Here is a 16,878-nt window from a genome sequence, read left to right as displayed (position 1 = left end):
AATATGCTTTTTATAAAAGTATTATGACAGATGGCAGTGGCATTAAAAAAAAAATCTAATCCAAGAATTACATTTATGTAGATATGTAAATATCTATATAACAGATGAATATACTTATGTAATAAATGTTTTAAAATAGATATTAAATTACTAAGCCTGATCCAACTACAAAACAAAGCCTCATCCAACTACAAAACAAATGTTCTCAATAAAGTGAATTTATTCCATTAGCACAACACCACCATTCCTAAACAAGACTGAAAATATTTGAAATTAAAACACAGTCCACTGATCTTGGAGTTCTTTAAAGAAAGGGAAGAAAAGACAACAAAACATTATTTCATAAACCCCTCTCTGAACCATTTTACTGTTTCCATATGCAGCAGCAGTGCTGCCATTCTACCTTAAAAACATCATGAATATCTCTGCTATGTCCTGTTCCTCTCAAGCTAAAGAGATATTCCTTTCAAGTCTTTTCAAAGCAGATCAGTTCCCAGACTGCTTAGCCACAAGTACAACTGATTATTAAACTATCAATTTGGGTGATTGAGGCGTTAATGTCAACAAAGCAAGAGGCCCACTAATGACACCAAAATCAAACAGAGGAGCACTCTCTCCTGATCATTCCATGTGACAGCTTGTCAAATCCTGAGTCACAAAATACAGACTTCGTCAAACTCAGCACAAAAACAAATGCAAGATCTCTGGCTTTAAAATGCTCATCAACTTCTGCTGGAGAAACAAAACCAGGAGTCAGGCCAGAGAGACATTTACTGCCACAGCTGTCAGCCTTTCCGTGCAGCTGCTCAGCCCTTGAAGCAGCGTGAGCTTTTCTGAGCTTTAAGACAATACAAGAATTTGGGTCCTGCACCCAAATTCTGTTCTTCTGCTCAACACAGGCAACAGGCAGTGTAAAGAAAGCCCCACTGATCATGCATCTCTGGATCACAGCGCAGCAGTAATAACTTCCCTCTCACCTTGAGACTTGCAGAGCACAAGGTAATTTGGCACAGCCCTCGAGCACCTCCAGTCTGTCACAGCTGTGCTCACTTCAGAGCTCCACAAGCACCCCTGAACTGAAAAAACCCTGGGTCTGTGGAGAAGAGAACATCAGAGGTTCCTAGAAGTGCTTTTCTCTGGGTTTAGAAATATATTTGAAGTGGTGAAGTCAAACACTTGTACCTTCTCCTTCACTTAATTTCACATTAAATCTGATTCAGATAAGGCTTAATGCCAAGCTTAGGGAGAGCATAATTGAAAAAAAAAAAGTCAGCATAACTGGAAAATTGTCAGTCAGAGCAAAGGGTTCAATGGAGCCACAGAGTCCCACACTCCCAGAAACTCAAGAGCAGCTGTAAATAGTTTTAAAAAGTAACTGTAAGACAGGTTGGTATGAAAACTCTTTCTTCCCACACATAGGAACCCATAGTTTTGGTATGCTAATGGACCCCACTATTACTTCATGTACCATGAATTGAATGACAAATATGATCTCAGGGCAGGCAGGAGACAAACAAGTTCAAATACTGTGGTTTTGACAGAGGCACGTAGTGTTTTGTTAAGGTCCTTGAATTATAAGTCATGTCAGGGATCCATGCAAAAAGAGAGAAGAACAGAACACAAGTTACTCTGGAAACTGTCCAACACTTAGGTGTATCTTTTTTAAAGAAATAAATGTTAAATCAACAGTGCTGTTAACTCAAATATTAAGGTCCTATGGATTGCACCCCCTGAGGAATTCACCAGACATCTCTTTTCATAAGAAGTTTAAGGTTATTAAAGCCCTTTTTGCCCCAAAGCCCTTTAACAGATTTAATTAAGATTATTGCTTAATTCACTTTAATCACAGTATCTTTGAAAAAACTCTAACATCTTATGGTGTTTTCTGTCTTGCTTTTACACAGTTTCTTAGAAAATTTCACATTCCAAAATTCAGAAAGACCAATTAAATGGAAATCATCTTTAGTTGCTTATAGGGCCTGAAGTAAAAACATTTTTATTGCCAAAACCCTAAATTAAATCAATCAATTTCATATCAGGTGACCTACCTTAGTTTCAACGTCACGGTTTTACAACATGAAAAGGATATTTTATTAAATTAGTTGTTTTACATTGTACCCAGCAACACAGAAATAAAATGAATTGTGTAGTTGTGGTACCAAAAAAAAAAAGCACCTCATTTTAGATTCTCACTATTCAAGATCACCACAATAAATAAAAAAACCAGATGTGATTACTGTAATTTGACATTTAAATGCAATTATTGAAGAATTACAAATCAGGTATATGTAGATCAATTAGAAGATTAGGCTCTTAGATGGGGTAGAAATTGGGTAGAAATGGGCTGCTGAGCAGGTACATGAGTTACAGGAAGATACAAGTATCTTATGTAGAGGCTGTAAAATGACAGTATGAGTTGTGTGTAAAGTTCACTCAAATGTAGAAAAGCTCCTTAGACCACATCAGGACCCTGAGTGAGACAGACACAAAGAGAATTCCCTCACTTTACTGCAGGGACACAAAGGTCCAGCCACACACAACTTACGAACAACCAAAATCTACACCAACCCAAAAATCCATTTCCAAACGAGCCATATTTTACCATCACAGCTTTGCTGGGATTAATATAAAGCATCTTTGAAAATGCTGGCACTTACCCAAATCTGCAGCTTCACCCTCTTGTCATTCCTGTAAACTGTTTTCACCTTGAAGTCGATTCCCACTGTGCTCACAAAGGCTGGAGTGAAGGTGTCGTCGGCATATCTGAAGAGGAAGGATGTTTTACCCACACTGCTGTTGCCAATGATCAGGAGCTTGAACATGTAATCAAAATTTTGGTCTGAAGTATCTTTCTGCCTGAATCTGGCATCTGTTACTGAAGCCATCTAAGAAAATGACAAACATGGAAAAAGAACAGATCTAAGAGCAGTTCAGCATTTGTTTTCCTTAACTCTGTACCATATGTTTAGGTTATCTCTCAACTTTCTAATGTCATAACCACTATATCTGCTGAATAAAGAGGAGCACACTTTGAAATCTTCTTTTAAATTCTGGCTTTAATCCTGTTTAGTGTTCACTTGTGCTGGTAAGACTTCCAAACCCAAGAAATACACCTGTTGCACTGCTTTGTATTTAAGAGAATAACAGATGGCTACTGCAGATTGTTCAAATACTCATGGGGAAACAGCATTCTTTACTCCAGTGGCAGGGTGCCACTTCTGTTGCTCCAATAAACTGCAACCAAGAACTAAAATCTTTGACAGTGCATCCAACCATGCAATTCATCAAGCAGCCTGCAAGGTAAATAAACCTAAATAATTGTTTTTACTAGTTCTATGGAAAATCTGCATTTCTAGTGCATGCACCTCCACCATTTTATCCTTACAAAAGTTCTCTCCTCAAAATTTACAGAAGAAAAAAAAAAAAAAAAAGGAAATAGAAACAGATGAAAAAACAGGAATTTCAGCTGCAAACTTTAAACTTTGAATCCATCCAACCTCTATCTATTCCTAAGACTGCAATTGGAATAAAGACTGTATAAAATGTGAGGGCTCCAATAGGGGTACAGACAGCATTTGGAATGGATAAATTATCCCTTTTAGATTCAGAAACAAAAAAACCAACAGCAGAATACGAATCATTAAGGGCCATGAGCAGCCCTGGCTGCTCTAATGTGTGCAGCTCAGACAGCTGGTGGGAAGAGGTAAGACTCTGACTTTTCACCTCTGGTTGTAAGAACACAACCACACAAACCAAATTATTACAGAGGAGGGAAAAGAAACTTTACCTTTTAAACAGATATACCACACTTTTAATCTCTCATGCTGTTTGAAACTACCACACATCAAATAAGCAAAGGTCTTGGCTCCTTGTAACAAGACACAGGGTTGGCAAATTGGAGAAACGACAGCACAGGTTTAATTAGCAGTTACTTATGCAAACCAGGGCCTGGGCTACTTGTGTGCAGTCAGAAGGCACTGAGCAGTGACACAAGTCTCTATTTCACCCAGCACCCACAGAAGTTAATTTTCTCCTCAACTCAAATTCACAGGCACCTTTGGGAACTAAACTCACTCCAATATCTACTCTCAGCATGTGCTCAAATGCCTTCCTTCTTAGCAAGTCTCACCTGCACACAGGACTTCACCCATTCAATGAAAAAACCAGCAACAACAACATGCCACAAACCCAAACAAAACCAAAACAAACAGTTCAAAATTCACAACTCTAAACCAAAATGCTATCCCAAGGCAGTTTAAATAGGGATGATAATTTCACTTAAATTTCCAGCAGTGGGGAAATGAGCCAAAAGCTGGTTTAAACTTCAGTACAATATGCACAACGGTTTATCTCAGATTAAACATATGCAACTTTCTCACACAGAAAAGGGCTGGTGCAGCAGACATTTCGTTCACAGACTGCATTCACAAGGGCAGTTTCTGAAGAAATTTATCAGTAGCTCAGTAGTGAACAGCTGCACGGAATGCATTAAAATCTTCCCAGAAGTATTTCTCAGTAGGATACAGCACAATTCCGATACACTCTCTTCTGAACTTCAGCTGCTCTTCAGTCAGTCTACAGTCCTTTGCAAGCACTCCAGAAAACACAAGCACAAATTTTCTTCTCATCAGTGTATCAGAAAACAGCTCTTCTACCCATGTGTTGTGGTTCATAGCAGGAATTTCTAAAAGGAAGAATTCAACATCTGACTAACTTCCATTCAGACACTCAGGCCAATGCACTTACTGCCTTCTTATCCTTAGAAATCTCCTGCAAAAATTATGAATCAGGTGATTAGTTGTTTTGTACCATCACCACACGACAGAAAATTTTCTATTTAAGTAATTTATCTTCCCCATACACATTATAATCTCTACAAATACCTTTGACAATACTTGTGCACTTGCTAAAGAAGAAAAAAAAATAAATCTCTACTTCTCCATTCCACTCACACAGGCTCAAAATAGTGAGAAACCCTCATCACCTGAAGCCTGGTCTTTCACAGATGCAGACCTTTAACAAAGGTATTGTACTCATCATACAGGAATCAGTATCTTCTTTCTACCCCTGCCTGCCCAGAACCCATCCACACACTCCAAGCTGATCCTGTGACTGAAGCACTGCTGCCTCTATTAACCCTCCTAGATTGCTCTAATCAGAATTGCACCTAGCTACAAATGTGACTTTCAGATCTCAGCTGAAAAAGCAATTACAGAATGTGGCCAGCTCGAGCAGCTTTGTTAGAAGCACAACACAGAGAATAAGATCAAATGATACTTGTCCAGAACGTGGGGCTGTTGTCATAGAAGCACAACCCTCGCTGGCCTCTGTGCTGGCTGAAGATGCTGCAGGTCAGTGTCTTGAATCACCAGAGGCAGACAGAGCACAAAAATTTTAAAGAAAACACCATCCCCTTGCTTCAATTTCACTTTTCCCTTTCCCCTCTAGTGAACAGAGTGAAACTGAAAGAACTTTCGTACTAATTTCTGATTATCCCTCTGATGGCAGATGATTACTGAAGCTGTGCTCACTTCCAGCACTTGGGCTGGAAGTGTTTGCAGGGCTGCCCCTGAATTTGTGCTTGAATCACAAAGGCAGGGAACAGCAGACCTTTCTCCTCCCCTCCCTTTCTCTTCCCCACCTGTTGTCTCACTCTTGCTCCAAGCACTCCCTAGTCGTATCAGCCCTGAGGACCCCGCAGAGAGGTGGTTCAGAGGACAGAGATCCCAGTTAAAAATAAATCCTCCTACAGCTTCTGCTGTTTTACAGGGCTGTTTGTAAAGTTGGTTCAGTTCCTGATCCCTCATGGCTGAGGGAGCCAAGCAGAGGGGACAGAGCAGGGGGAAGTGGTGGCAGTTGCTATGCTACTGAGAGAAAGGTCCACAAAATCACCTCTCCTGCAGGCCCTCTGCACCTGGAGGAGATTCTGCAGCAGGGAAGTGGAGACAACACGCTGAGGTCAGGCAGCTCCTGTCCAAATCACCTGAAGGCTCACACAGCCATTGCTCCCAGGGGATTGTCCCCCCTCCTTGTCCAAAGCCATTTAGCTGGCAGTGTAACCCCTGCTCCCTGGGCACACAGCCACAGATGCTCTTTTAGGATGACTCCAAAGAGAGCACCATCTCTGCTGTTTCACACAAACACACAGCCCAAGGAGAGTGCTGTTACAGGAGACCAGGTCAAATACAGCTGGCAAAGGAGAGGCTCGTGACTGTTTCCATTTTGACTGTCTTAGACTAATTCTCAATAAAATACTTACACAGGAAAGATTTTGCTACAGGACATAAAACCCGTTACACAGGAGAGGGAAAAGCTGCCAATCAGATTGTCCTTAAGACCAGAATAAGACCTTGCATCATTTAGTTTTTTGCCTGAGTAGCCCCCATTTTTGTAGCTAAGAGCATACTTATATTGACAATCTTTTTCCCCCATATGCATTACCAATGGGAGCAAGGTCTCAAGCACAGCCACTTCCAACTAGTTTTGTGGGAATAGGCAGTTTTGTAGCTCTGAGATACCTTATTATTTCCCTATTGAGGAAAAAGCCTGCAGTGTGAGCTCATCTTTTATTAGACAAAGAAACCACATAAGAGCAGGATGCTGCAAATGCTCTAAAGCAATAAAATCTTAATCAGAGCTTATTAGCCACCAAAGAATATATTCCTAGGTCAAAGTGGCTCTCCTGCCTTTAGTTTCTATTTTGGTCTAATGAATTTTAAAAGAAAAAAAGCCTATTGCCCTAAGACACCTCCATGGGAAACCAGCCTTTGTTGTTTTCAGTGCCCACTGAAATGTGTCACATGGATGGATCCACACAGCTGTGCTCAATTTGTGACCAGCCTCATGGTGAAGACTCAAACTGGTTTCTAGTGCGACACAAAACATCAAAGTGTTCCTGTTCTTAGGAATCACTGGAAGTGGTCACTGTAAGCCCTGCTCTGCAACATTTTTTGCCTACAGCCAACTTTAGGACAAGTTTAAAGTGTTGGCTAGAAATTAACTGATATACCTCACCATTTATTTACTGCCAGAAAAAAAGGCTAAGGTTGACTTTTAGTGTTGCCAGCACTTACAGCTTTGGCTACAAACTAATGGAGGGCTGATCTTTATCCTCTCACAGACAAGAAACAAGAAATCCAGTCACTACCTTGGAAGGTTCCATGTCTCTTTATCAGCAACCACGTGGGTGTGCTCACAGACATGCTCTTTCCACATCCCATTCTCTCTTACAACAGTGTGAGAAGGAAGTCTGAATTTGGGGAAGAGTCTCCTGTTCTGCTATCAGTCACCCCAGTTAACCAGGAAACCTGGTCACACTGATGCAACTTACACTTCAAACCATACCCTAAGACACATTTGCAAATTCAACTTGTAATGAACCTGTGGATTCTCTATATTACAACTTCTGAGCAGTTCTAACAATAAAAACATTTTTTCATATGCTTCATTTTTAAAGCCAAAAGTGTAATTTCCTATATTTGTCTTAGGTTATTTAGGACCAGTAACAATTTAAATGTGTTGGTTTAACTGTTTCATCATCATCCACTAACACACATTTCTTTAATTAGGCAGATGAGAGGACGGGGTGAAATCACTCCTCTGTATTTCTACAGTAACTCACGAGAGGTGTTACTAATGTGCAACATAAATTCTTCTCAAAAGCATTAACACCTTGTGTATTTTTTCCCCAAGAAGTCTTAGAAAGTGCATCTAAGTTTAAAATACTCTAGTTCACAAATTACGCATCTATCTCTATTTTCTATTATAAAAGCTCCTTTATGTGCTCTGTCATTGGAAAATAAGTACTGTTTTCTTTTCAGAAATTCATTTCCATTCTGAACCAGATTTCTACCAAGCAATGGAATATTTTAGGGCCAATGTGTGCTGTCCTAAGGATAAAGCTCATAAAGGAAACAAGGCCATGACCGTAGAGACTCTTACACAAGTGCTGTTCTACACGAGAGATTTATCAGAAGCAGAAAACAGAGTATGAGCAATTAACACAAGTGCTAATAAACATTGCAAGCAAGCGATAGTTACCAATTTAGATCTATAATCCATGAGAGAGATGAAGGCTTTGCTGTGAGTATATGAATCAAGAGAGTAGTCACACTGTTGAACCTGCCATGTAGAAGCAAAAGGGTTACGATGATTATGATGAAGATGAATAATAAGAATATTAGGTAAGGGAATAATGGGTAGGCAGGTTAGGTGGGAACAAGTGCTGTGTAAGGTCTGAGCTTCCTCCACTGAAGGTAAAGAGGAAAGTCCTGTAGTGTACAAAGAGAACAGAAACAGTGTTTGAGTTAGTGACAGATATTAGGATAACAGCAAACATTCAAAGCCATCAGTTTAAAGTTTATTAAAGGGAGATTATCTCTACTAATCTAAAATTAAAGTTCCAGATAAATCTCACAAGTGGATGGAAAACCTTGGATAGGAATTGTTACACATTTCCTGAAGAAAGGCAGCAAAGCAAATGGAACCAAGAAGCAACTGAAATCCCTCTGTACACAAGGTGTTTTGCACAAAGCCTGGATCAAAGTCTACCATGCTGCAAAGACAACTGCAATAGGACATCTGCACAAAAATATCTGCCTTAAAGTAATAATTATTCCAGATTTAGAGCAGAAAAATGTAACAGAACATAGTTGTCTTTTTCATGGCTAATACAATGTAAAGGCCAAGTTTGTGTCTGGTGCATTTTCCTTCCAGTAAGCCAGGGCACAGCACCATTTGTCACCCTGACTTACATTATCTTGCCTTGTGGAGACTGCCAAAACACCTGGGCACACTCAGACCTGATGTAAATAACAGGCTGCAGCCACCTCCTCCAGGCCGGAATTTGGATCAAAGACAAATCCTTTCTCAGGATCCACACAATTGACAATCACCTCGCTTGGCAACACGACAGCAGCTTGGTCTTGCCCAAAGTATTGCACATTTTTCGGTTGCATTTCCTCCTGCTCTCGCAGCCTGCCCTCTGCAACAGCTGCTCCCTGTGACAGCCTCTGGCTCACTCTTCAGTACTGTCCAGAACCTGACTTTGGGGTGTCACCTAAATGCCACTCAACTGACAGATCTAGAACAAAAACAATTCAACTCTCTACACAGAAAGTCTAGGTTTATTACATTGAAAATGTGAGCTCTTCATCTTGAGCGCTTCGTCTTTAATAAAATTTATTTATTAATGAGTCCAGAAGTCTTTACAAGAAGATGCTTGTAGTGGATTTGGTCTGGAACTTACATGCTACAAAAAATTCAATATATGCATAACTAAAGGATGAAAACCTGTAAGCAATGTCAGTGGTTATTTATTTTCATTACCCATTCAGATTTGGGAACACAGGCTTTAAAAACAGCTTTTAAAGGATTTTTAAAAACTTGCTGGGTGTGGAACATGAGTCAAGAACCAGCAGGTACCACTTTTTTGCCATCTAACTTTACAACAACATTTGGTTGGACTGTTAGAAAGATTTCCTGCAGTCAAACATCAAGCCATGCCTCTCCCATTTCCTGCACAACATTCAACATCCTCGAAAGTCCATTTCAGAGCCACAATAAAATCCTTAGGAAGGAGGAATTAGTCCCTCTAATATAACAACAACAAAAAAAATTAAAGAAATAGAAGTTTCCACTTTTCTACTCTCTTCTATGAGCATTAAGTGTTTGCCACTCTTACTACCACAAGGTTCCATGTCTGTTGGCAAGCACACTACTCCAGAAAATACAGAGAAAAATATGTAACAGTAAAAAAACCTCCCCTGGTAAAGGGGACCCACTAACTGAACCCAGCTCAGCTCTCTCCCAGAGGACGCAAGAAAGAGGGGATTTTTACCTTCCCTATGCCCTAAAGAGGGGATGCAGAGATTTCCACAACTCCTTGAATATTCTGTTGAATTTAGGAATCCTGGAGCCAGCCAATTTCTAGTGCTACAGAACTGCAAGCTGAGGCTGACCCGAATCCAGCCCTGCCCCAGAGAACAACCAGCCAATTTCTAGTGCTACAGAACTGCAAGCTGAGGCTGACCCAGCCCCAGTGAACAGTGCACACTGACGAGGCTGATGGCTGTTACCAAACTCACCATCCTCAAAGCCCTTCCTTCCTGTCACAACACTGCAGCGACGGCCGAGACAACAGAAATCCGGAATTCAGTCCCCTCCTCATCGGATCTCCAGCCCTGCAGCTCTGCCTCTCTTTCTCAGGAAGGAACTGGCAATAGTGAAGCACTTCCTTGCACCTCACTGCTGAATACACCGAAGGAGCAGTGACATGAAAGCATCCAGAGCAACACACAAGATGGATCTGTACCAGCTCTGCTACAACACTCGTGTGAGTCCCTGCTGATCCGTCCCCAGCTGGAAGGCAGGGCATGGCTACATTCTGCCCTGGGATACAGCTCTCCACGGGGAAAGCCATGACCATGCCCTCCCACAGTGATGGAAGATAAGGGAAGTTCAGGCATATGATGGCACCCACCCTATCTGGAGCTACAGTGAGGTCATATGCAGATTTAGGTAGACACCCCTCCACCAAAGAGCAGGAGACAGTTACAGATTTTTCTGCCCCACTGGGTCTAAAATCATTCACTTACAGGTAAAAACAAGCTGCTGTCCTCACCAAATCAAGTGAGCAGAGACTGGAATTGTCTTGTAGAAACCACCTGCAAACCAGAATCACACAGAGACAGGGCCAGCTCAGGATGCCTCTGCAGTGCAGAAGTCTAATTTGCTGCCTTTTATCCTCCTCTTCCAAGCAGAAAATCTGTGATGAATAAGTTAATTCATTTCTCTATGCCATGATGTTCTCCCATGCTGCAAAGTAAGCCACCTGCTAACTGGGATTACAACAAGCACCCTCATACTTCCTTTAATGAGCTAATACTTCCAAACATAAATCTTATTTCAAATATCAAACACTACTGCACTAAGCTAAACACACATTTCCAGGAGCTCAATAAATATGCAGAACCTGACGCACAAGATACATTTTTGCAGCAAAAAGCATACCTGAAATGACCAGTTCAGGACATTTCTCAGCCTTAGCACTGAGAACTGCCTCAAAAACCCTACTTCTTCAGTCCAACCAGTAACAAAAAATAGACATGTACCTACTGAGGAGGGCAAAGTGGACATGAAGCCCTTCCCTGGCACCACAACCAGCCGGCATGATGCAAGACCCTGAACTGTGATGCTGTGACCTGCACGTTTTAATCTGGAGCTGCATGAAAACATATGAAAATGAAGGCAGGAAAAACCATCTCTGAACTACGTAGCTAACATAACTACTCCACAACAACCATCATGTTAACAAATACTAAATGCATTGCTTTGCTATACACAAGAATACTGCTATTAAAACCTAAAGCTGCTAAGTCTTCTCACTTTGTCACCTGAAAATATATTGGGTCTGCAAAGAGGGCACCACAGTTTTGTCAAAATTACAAAGGAATCTTGATTTTAATTTGGTTTATTTGCCTCTCTTCTGACTTATACTATAAATTGTTCTGATAAAACTGTCCTGAAGGCAGTGAAGTCCCAGTAAATGCATATACAACCACCTCCAGGATAGCAAGCACAAATAACAGGAAATAAAAGCCTTTTAGTTACACACTTCCATACAGCAGTGTATTGATTCAATTTTGTACCCTCTATAACCAAATACCAGTGCTCCCATGATCTGAGTACAGTTACAAACACACAGATCAAAATTATAGTTCCAGTGACATTTTTACCTTTGGAGGGGAAAAAGAAAAAACGTTCACAAGAGAATGTTATTTGAACCCAGAGCTAATCCAGGCAACTCTGAAGCCCTGCAAACTACTATTTGCACAACTGAGAGTGCAGTAGTGGGTGAGGAATAAGAAACAAAGCAGGAGAAGTCAAAACCAGATTTGCCACCAAAGAATTTCACAGAAACGTTCTGAGAGCCTGATTTTATATTGTCTCAGGACATGGGAAAATACACATTATTCTCTCCAGTTTGGTTGTTTTTTTGGGGTTTTTTTTTTTTTTTTTGACAAGTTACACTTAATTTAGGTCAGATCAACCTGATGCACTGCACAAGCCCAGAACATATCGTTGCTTGTAGGAAGGAAAGGACAGCGTAGACAGAGAACCTTGGGAGGCAAAGAAAGGTGGAGCCACAGGTGCCGGTGCTGGCGATGCCGCTGCGGTCCCACCGCCGGGCCGCTGCCGAGCGCCGAGAAAACACGGGGAAGAAAACCAACGCGTCGTCCCAGAACGCATGGCAAAAACAAAACAAAACAAACAAAAAAAAATAAACCCACATGCGTTTCGCATGGACAAACTGGAGAGTTTGTACTTTTTATGAACTAAATCAGAAGACGGATCCGTTTGGCTTGGTGCGGTGGGCTCGCTGCCCGGGGCTATATGGGCGGTGTGGGTACGGGGCAAGTCCGCTCCTCCGGCTCGGTCCCTGCCCTGCCCGAGCACCCCGAGCACCCAGCGGCTGCTGTGGCGGCTCCCGGCCGTGCTCCACCGCCGAGCAGTTGGGTTGTTGTCACCTGTTCCCCCTCCCCGAGCCGGGCACGGCCCGGGGTGACGGGAACGGGCGGGTTACGCACCAGCTGGAGAACAGCCGGGAAGGCCCCGCTCTCCGGCCTCCCCCCTCCCGCGAGGCTGAGGGTATTTTAGAGATAAGGCAATATTATATCGCCTCTCACTGCTGGGAAATGTTTATTTTAGAGATGGAACTGCTGTTGCCCTCTCCGCCCCCGCCGCTCCCGAGGGCTGCCCGTTACACCACACCACACCTCGGGGCACGAAGCTCACCCGCGGGGCACCTCCTGCTTCCCGTCCCGTGGAACCCGGAGACAGCCCCGACCCTCGGGGCGAGGAGGGCAGGAGGAGTTTGTGGGTCCCGGTGGGGACGTGAGGCGCGGAACACCGCCAGCCCCATCCCCGCCACCTTCGAGGGGAAGCAGCCCCGACGGCGCGGGAGGAGCCCCCTCAGAGGGGCTGCGGCTCTTACCTGCGGCGGAGAAGCGGCGGCGCCGAGCCGAGCCGGGACGAGCCGAAGCAAACCGAACCGAGCCGAACTGAACTGAAGCGAGCCGAGCGGTCCCACGGCCGCTGCTCGCGTGGCGGGAGCCGCCCCCCCGCCGCTACCTGGGGCGGCCCCGGGGGCGGAGCGCGGCGGGGCGGGGCGGGGGCCCGCGGGGAGCGCGGGAATGGGAATCGCCTCAGGCGCTCCCGCAGCCGCCGCGGGCTGGGGAAACGTCCCGGGTACGACCCAAACTTGTCATTCTTACCGCGCTTTCCGCACGGGATGGGATTCTCATCAGTAGCACTGTTGACTCTGAAGCCTGTTGATGGCCGATGTGGCATCAAGCACTACATTTCTACTGGTGAGGAGACAAAAATCGAGGCAGTGGCTGCGATTTAAATCGTTCACATGAACGAGGTCTGATGAAGAGGTTGTGGTGGACCCTCTTAGCTTTAAAACCCTTTAGACCCCAGAGAGACTTGGCTGTGGTCTGTTCCTCTCCAAGAAACCAAAATAGCCTTTCGACATGATACCCTAGACAGAATGAACAAAATACTGTTGTTTTTTTTTTTTTTTTTAACATATTAAACATTATGTGTGACATAACTAAGAAGGTGCTTCCCTAACAACCAGCAAAGATGGAAGGATTTAACCAAGTGCCTCAGCACGAACACAAGGTCTTGCTGGGCCCCAGGAGAGAGGCTCCTTGTGAGGGGAGGCCGGCGCAGGAGGTGCTTAAAGGTACTGGATTTGCAGTGTTTCTGTCTTCAGGCAGTACCTCTGAACTCAAACCCCTAAAACTTGGGGGTGCAGATGTCTTTTTACTCTGCTATGTCCTCCAGAGCACTGCTGCTTTCTTCTCAGTCTCATTGTGTCTTTTGTTTGATGTGCAGCACTTTGACTCGGCTTGGACACTGCCCACACAGCACAGGAATAATTTTGTCCACTTGTAAAAGCTTTTTGCACATCTGGTGATCTTCAGCATCCGATCCTCAGTTCTGATCTTCTTGTAGGTCAACCAGCCCTTGGAGCAGCTTGAGCTTTATAACAGTTCACTCACTTTAGAGGAGTCTGACAATTGATTTATTGCTACACTTTGTCCAGGGCAGTTGACTAGTTACCAGTGCCATGATTTATGCAGAAAGCCAGGGAGTTCAGTAGTACTGTATGACTAGCATATAGCTAAGGTGAACATTTTAGGAACAATCACAGGAGAGATGCTGAGCAGCCTTAAGGACACCTCTTCTCTCTGCAGATCAGAGATGCCATACAGCTTCTCCATTTTACTCAAGTCACAGCTATCTGCCAGGTGGCCCAGGGGACAATTCTACCCAATATCAGAGTAGTTTTTTTACCCTCATCTAGAATGAAAATGTGTATTTGCCATCAAAACCCCAACTAAAATTACTGTTACATAAACCAGGCCCTGATTTAAGCCCTAAGCAAAATAACAGCTTTGTGTAGGCAACTAGAAATAATCAACAGTGTAATAAAATCCCAAACTCATTACAAGTGTTTCAAAGACAGCCTAGCAGGCTTGACACCTAAAAAATCTTTCCAGCTCCTTGCAATCCTCTTGTTACTCTGGAATAGCTGATCTCTCCCAAAACCTGACTTCTCGTCAACCCAGCATGGGTAGAGCTCTTCTCTCAGTCTGCTGACTGATGCTCAGTCTAGAAAACCATTGTGATCCCACAGTGTGAGCCCTATAAGGCATCAACACAGAGTGCAAATGGTCATGGACACATACCTGCACCTTTCATGCAAAGGACACGTCCTGGCTGAGGCTCATGGGCATCTGGCAGTGATCACCTGATTCCACAGCCCATAACCACAGCCACCAGTGCAGAGCCATTGCTCAATCCTAATTTCCAAAGGTTTTTTCCAGATTTCATGCCACCCCTGAAATGCCAGTGTTTACCTACATACAAGCCCTTTCTTAGTCAGGGATAACCAAAAGAAGGCATGCACCCAGGTAATTAGGAGACAGGAGAATATGTAGTGATTTTTGCTGTCTATCACCTTGTTTAGACATGTTCCTATAATTTATGGAGTGAATAATTTTTGCTCTCCTAGTGCACTTCCCTGCCAGGTTTTAATGTTGTATGGTCATGAATTGCTGACACCACTTCCAGTGGGGGAGGTCTTTGTTATTTTAGATTTATAGATGGGGAAATAAGGAAACAGGAAAGAACTCCCACAAGCACTCGGAGGTGGAAGAGCAGATGCTGTGCTTTATCTTGTTTTCTGACATGTGGATCTATCTCACTCTCTCCCAGCAGTCAGGAGAGCACATTTATCAAGCACAACATACATTCTCTACTGCTCTCTCAACATTTTAAATTCAAAACACTCATCCTCTCACAGTGCAATTGATCTGAAGAAACAAATTTAATCTTTTCTAAAAATGGAATTAAAAAAAATTAATTTATCAATTTATGTATTGATTTATTTATTCTCAAAGCAACAGCAGCACCAAAACCGTTAAATCTGCTGTTGTCCACGGGAGCCAGGTGAAAACAGGACACTCACAAACAAAATCCTCCTTGTTTGAATAGGCAGCACTCACCCAGGTTCTTCTCCACTTCAGTGTGGAACAAAGAGCATGTAAGGCCCATGCTGTGTCCCCAGGATGTGTGCGAATTTCATTCCCTTTAACAGGGCTAATGCATCCAAATCCTCACAAATGGCTCTTTGAACACTGCTCATAATATCAGAAATAGCACAATGAAGTGACATCCAAATTTGAGTGTGCTGCCAGTGCAGCTTATTTTATGCACAGCATGTTATGTTGTGACCTGAAGCACTCTCAAAAAGCAGGGAGCACATCTGCACTTCTTATCAATTAATATTTCTGCAGCACATCTACCTATTTCATGCTGTGCATGTGCAAAATGGTCCAAAAATGAGCGTACACTAGCAAATAAACACTAGTCAGCAACCAGTTACCTACAGCCTTAGCCAAACTCAGTCCACACACTCCTGCCCCTTCAGCTCTGCTCCAGCTCCTCCCTTGCCCTGACTTGGAGTGTTAACAATGGGATCCTGACCTTTTGAGAGGGTGGAAACTTTTGGAAGCTGGCTCTCCTTCACTCTCCACATCACAGCAGAGACATGGGAATGAAGGAGGAGATTCCTGTGTTGGCTGGAGGAAAACAGAACGGGGAAGCAGCACCCACCCACTTGAGAACCCATGCCCAGGTTGTACCCTGCCTGCTCCCACATCCTGCCTGCTCCCTGCACTCTTCCTGATGCTGTGCCCCATGCTGGGATGAGAGCCAGCACGGGGTGGTGTGTGACAGCCTCTCTCACTGTTCTGAGTCAGAAACTGGAATGCTGTAAGCACAGGTCAGCCAGTCCCTGTTTCCAGCGTAGTTGTGAGCAGAGAAGTTTGGGGTATCTATTCCCCCCCCCCCCCCCCCCCGTAATCAAAGGAACTTACTGCAGATTTCACCATCACAAAATGGTGCCATGACATTTTTCACAGCTTGGAGAGGATCACTCAAGCTTTGGTCCCCGTTGCCACTGCCTGTGGCAGGTCACAGGGGCTGGCTGGCACTTGTCAGTGAAGATTCCTCCTCCTTGGATGGTGCTGACGTGGTGGCACCGGGCTGGCACTGCAGTGGCAGGAGTGGTGCTCTGGACAATGGCAGGCCTGGGAACTGTGCACAGCCACACCTCACTCTAGACAAACTTTGAGGGGAAAAGCAAACTGAGATTATTTGGCTAACTGCTTAACAAATCAGCACCTGTTTCTTCAAGGAGGAAAGGGGGAATGGGTTAATATGCCAAATAGTTTTGAGACAAAGTGACTTTTAACATTTAGACAGACCTTCATTATTGTTTCCTGGTTTCCTCCAGGCAGCAAC

General features: G+C 43.6%; 1 protein-coding gene across 2 annotated transcripts in view; it reads right to left on the bottom strand.

Annotated features, from left to right (window-relative positions):
- Positions 1-13,113, bottom strand: part of RAB3B (RAB3B, member RAS oncogene family) — a 50,795-nt gene extending 37,682 nt beyond the window's left edge. Inside the window, exons 1-3 of one of the 2 annotated variants that reach the window (XM_041421444.1) lie at positions 12,995-13,113; positions 12,120-12,192; positions 2,658-2,885 (exon numbers count right to left, since the gene is read on the bottom strand). In XM_041421444.1, the coding sequence (XP_041277378.1) occupies positions 2,658-2,885 (228 nt within the window). In that variant the 5' untranslated portion in view covers positions 12,120-12,192; positions 12,995-13,113. The remainder of the gene's footprint in view (positions 1-2,657; positions 2,886-12,119; positions 12,193-12,994) is intronic. The other variant, XM_041421445.1, reaches the window with a different exon arrangement.
- Between the last annotated feature and the right edge of the window lie 3,765 nt (positions 13,114-16,878).

Source organism: Onychostruthus taczanowskii, unplaced genomic scaffold (genome assembly GCF_017590055.1).
Source record: "Onychostruthus taczanowskii isolate IOZ18803 unplaced genomic scaffold, ASM1759005v1 scaffold7, whole genome shotgun sequence".
Classification (NCBI taxonomy): Eukaryota; Metazoa; Chordata; class Aves; order Passeriformes; family Passeridae; genus Onychostruthus; species Onychostruthus taczanowskii.
This window is presented reverse-complemented; position numbering and strand designations above follow the sequence as displayed.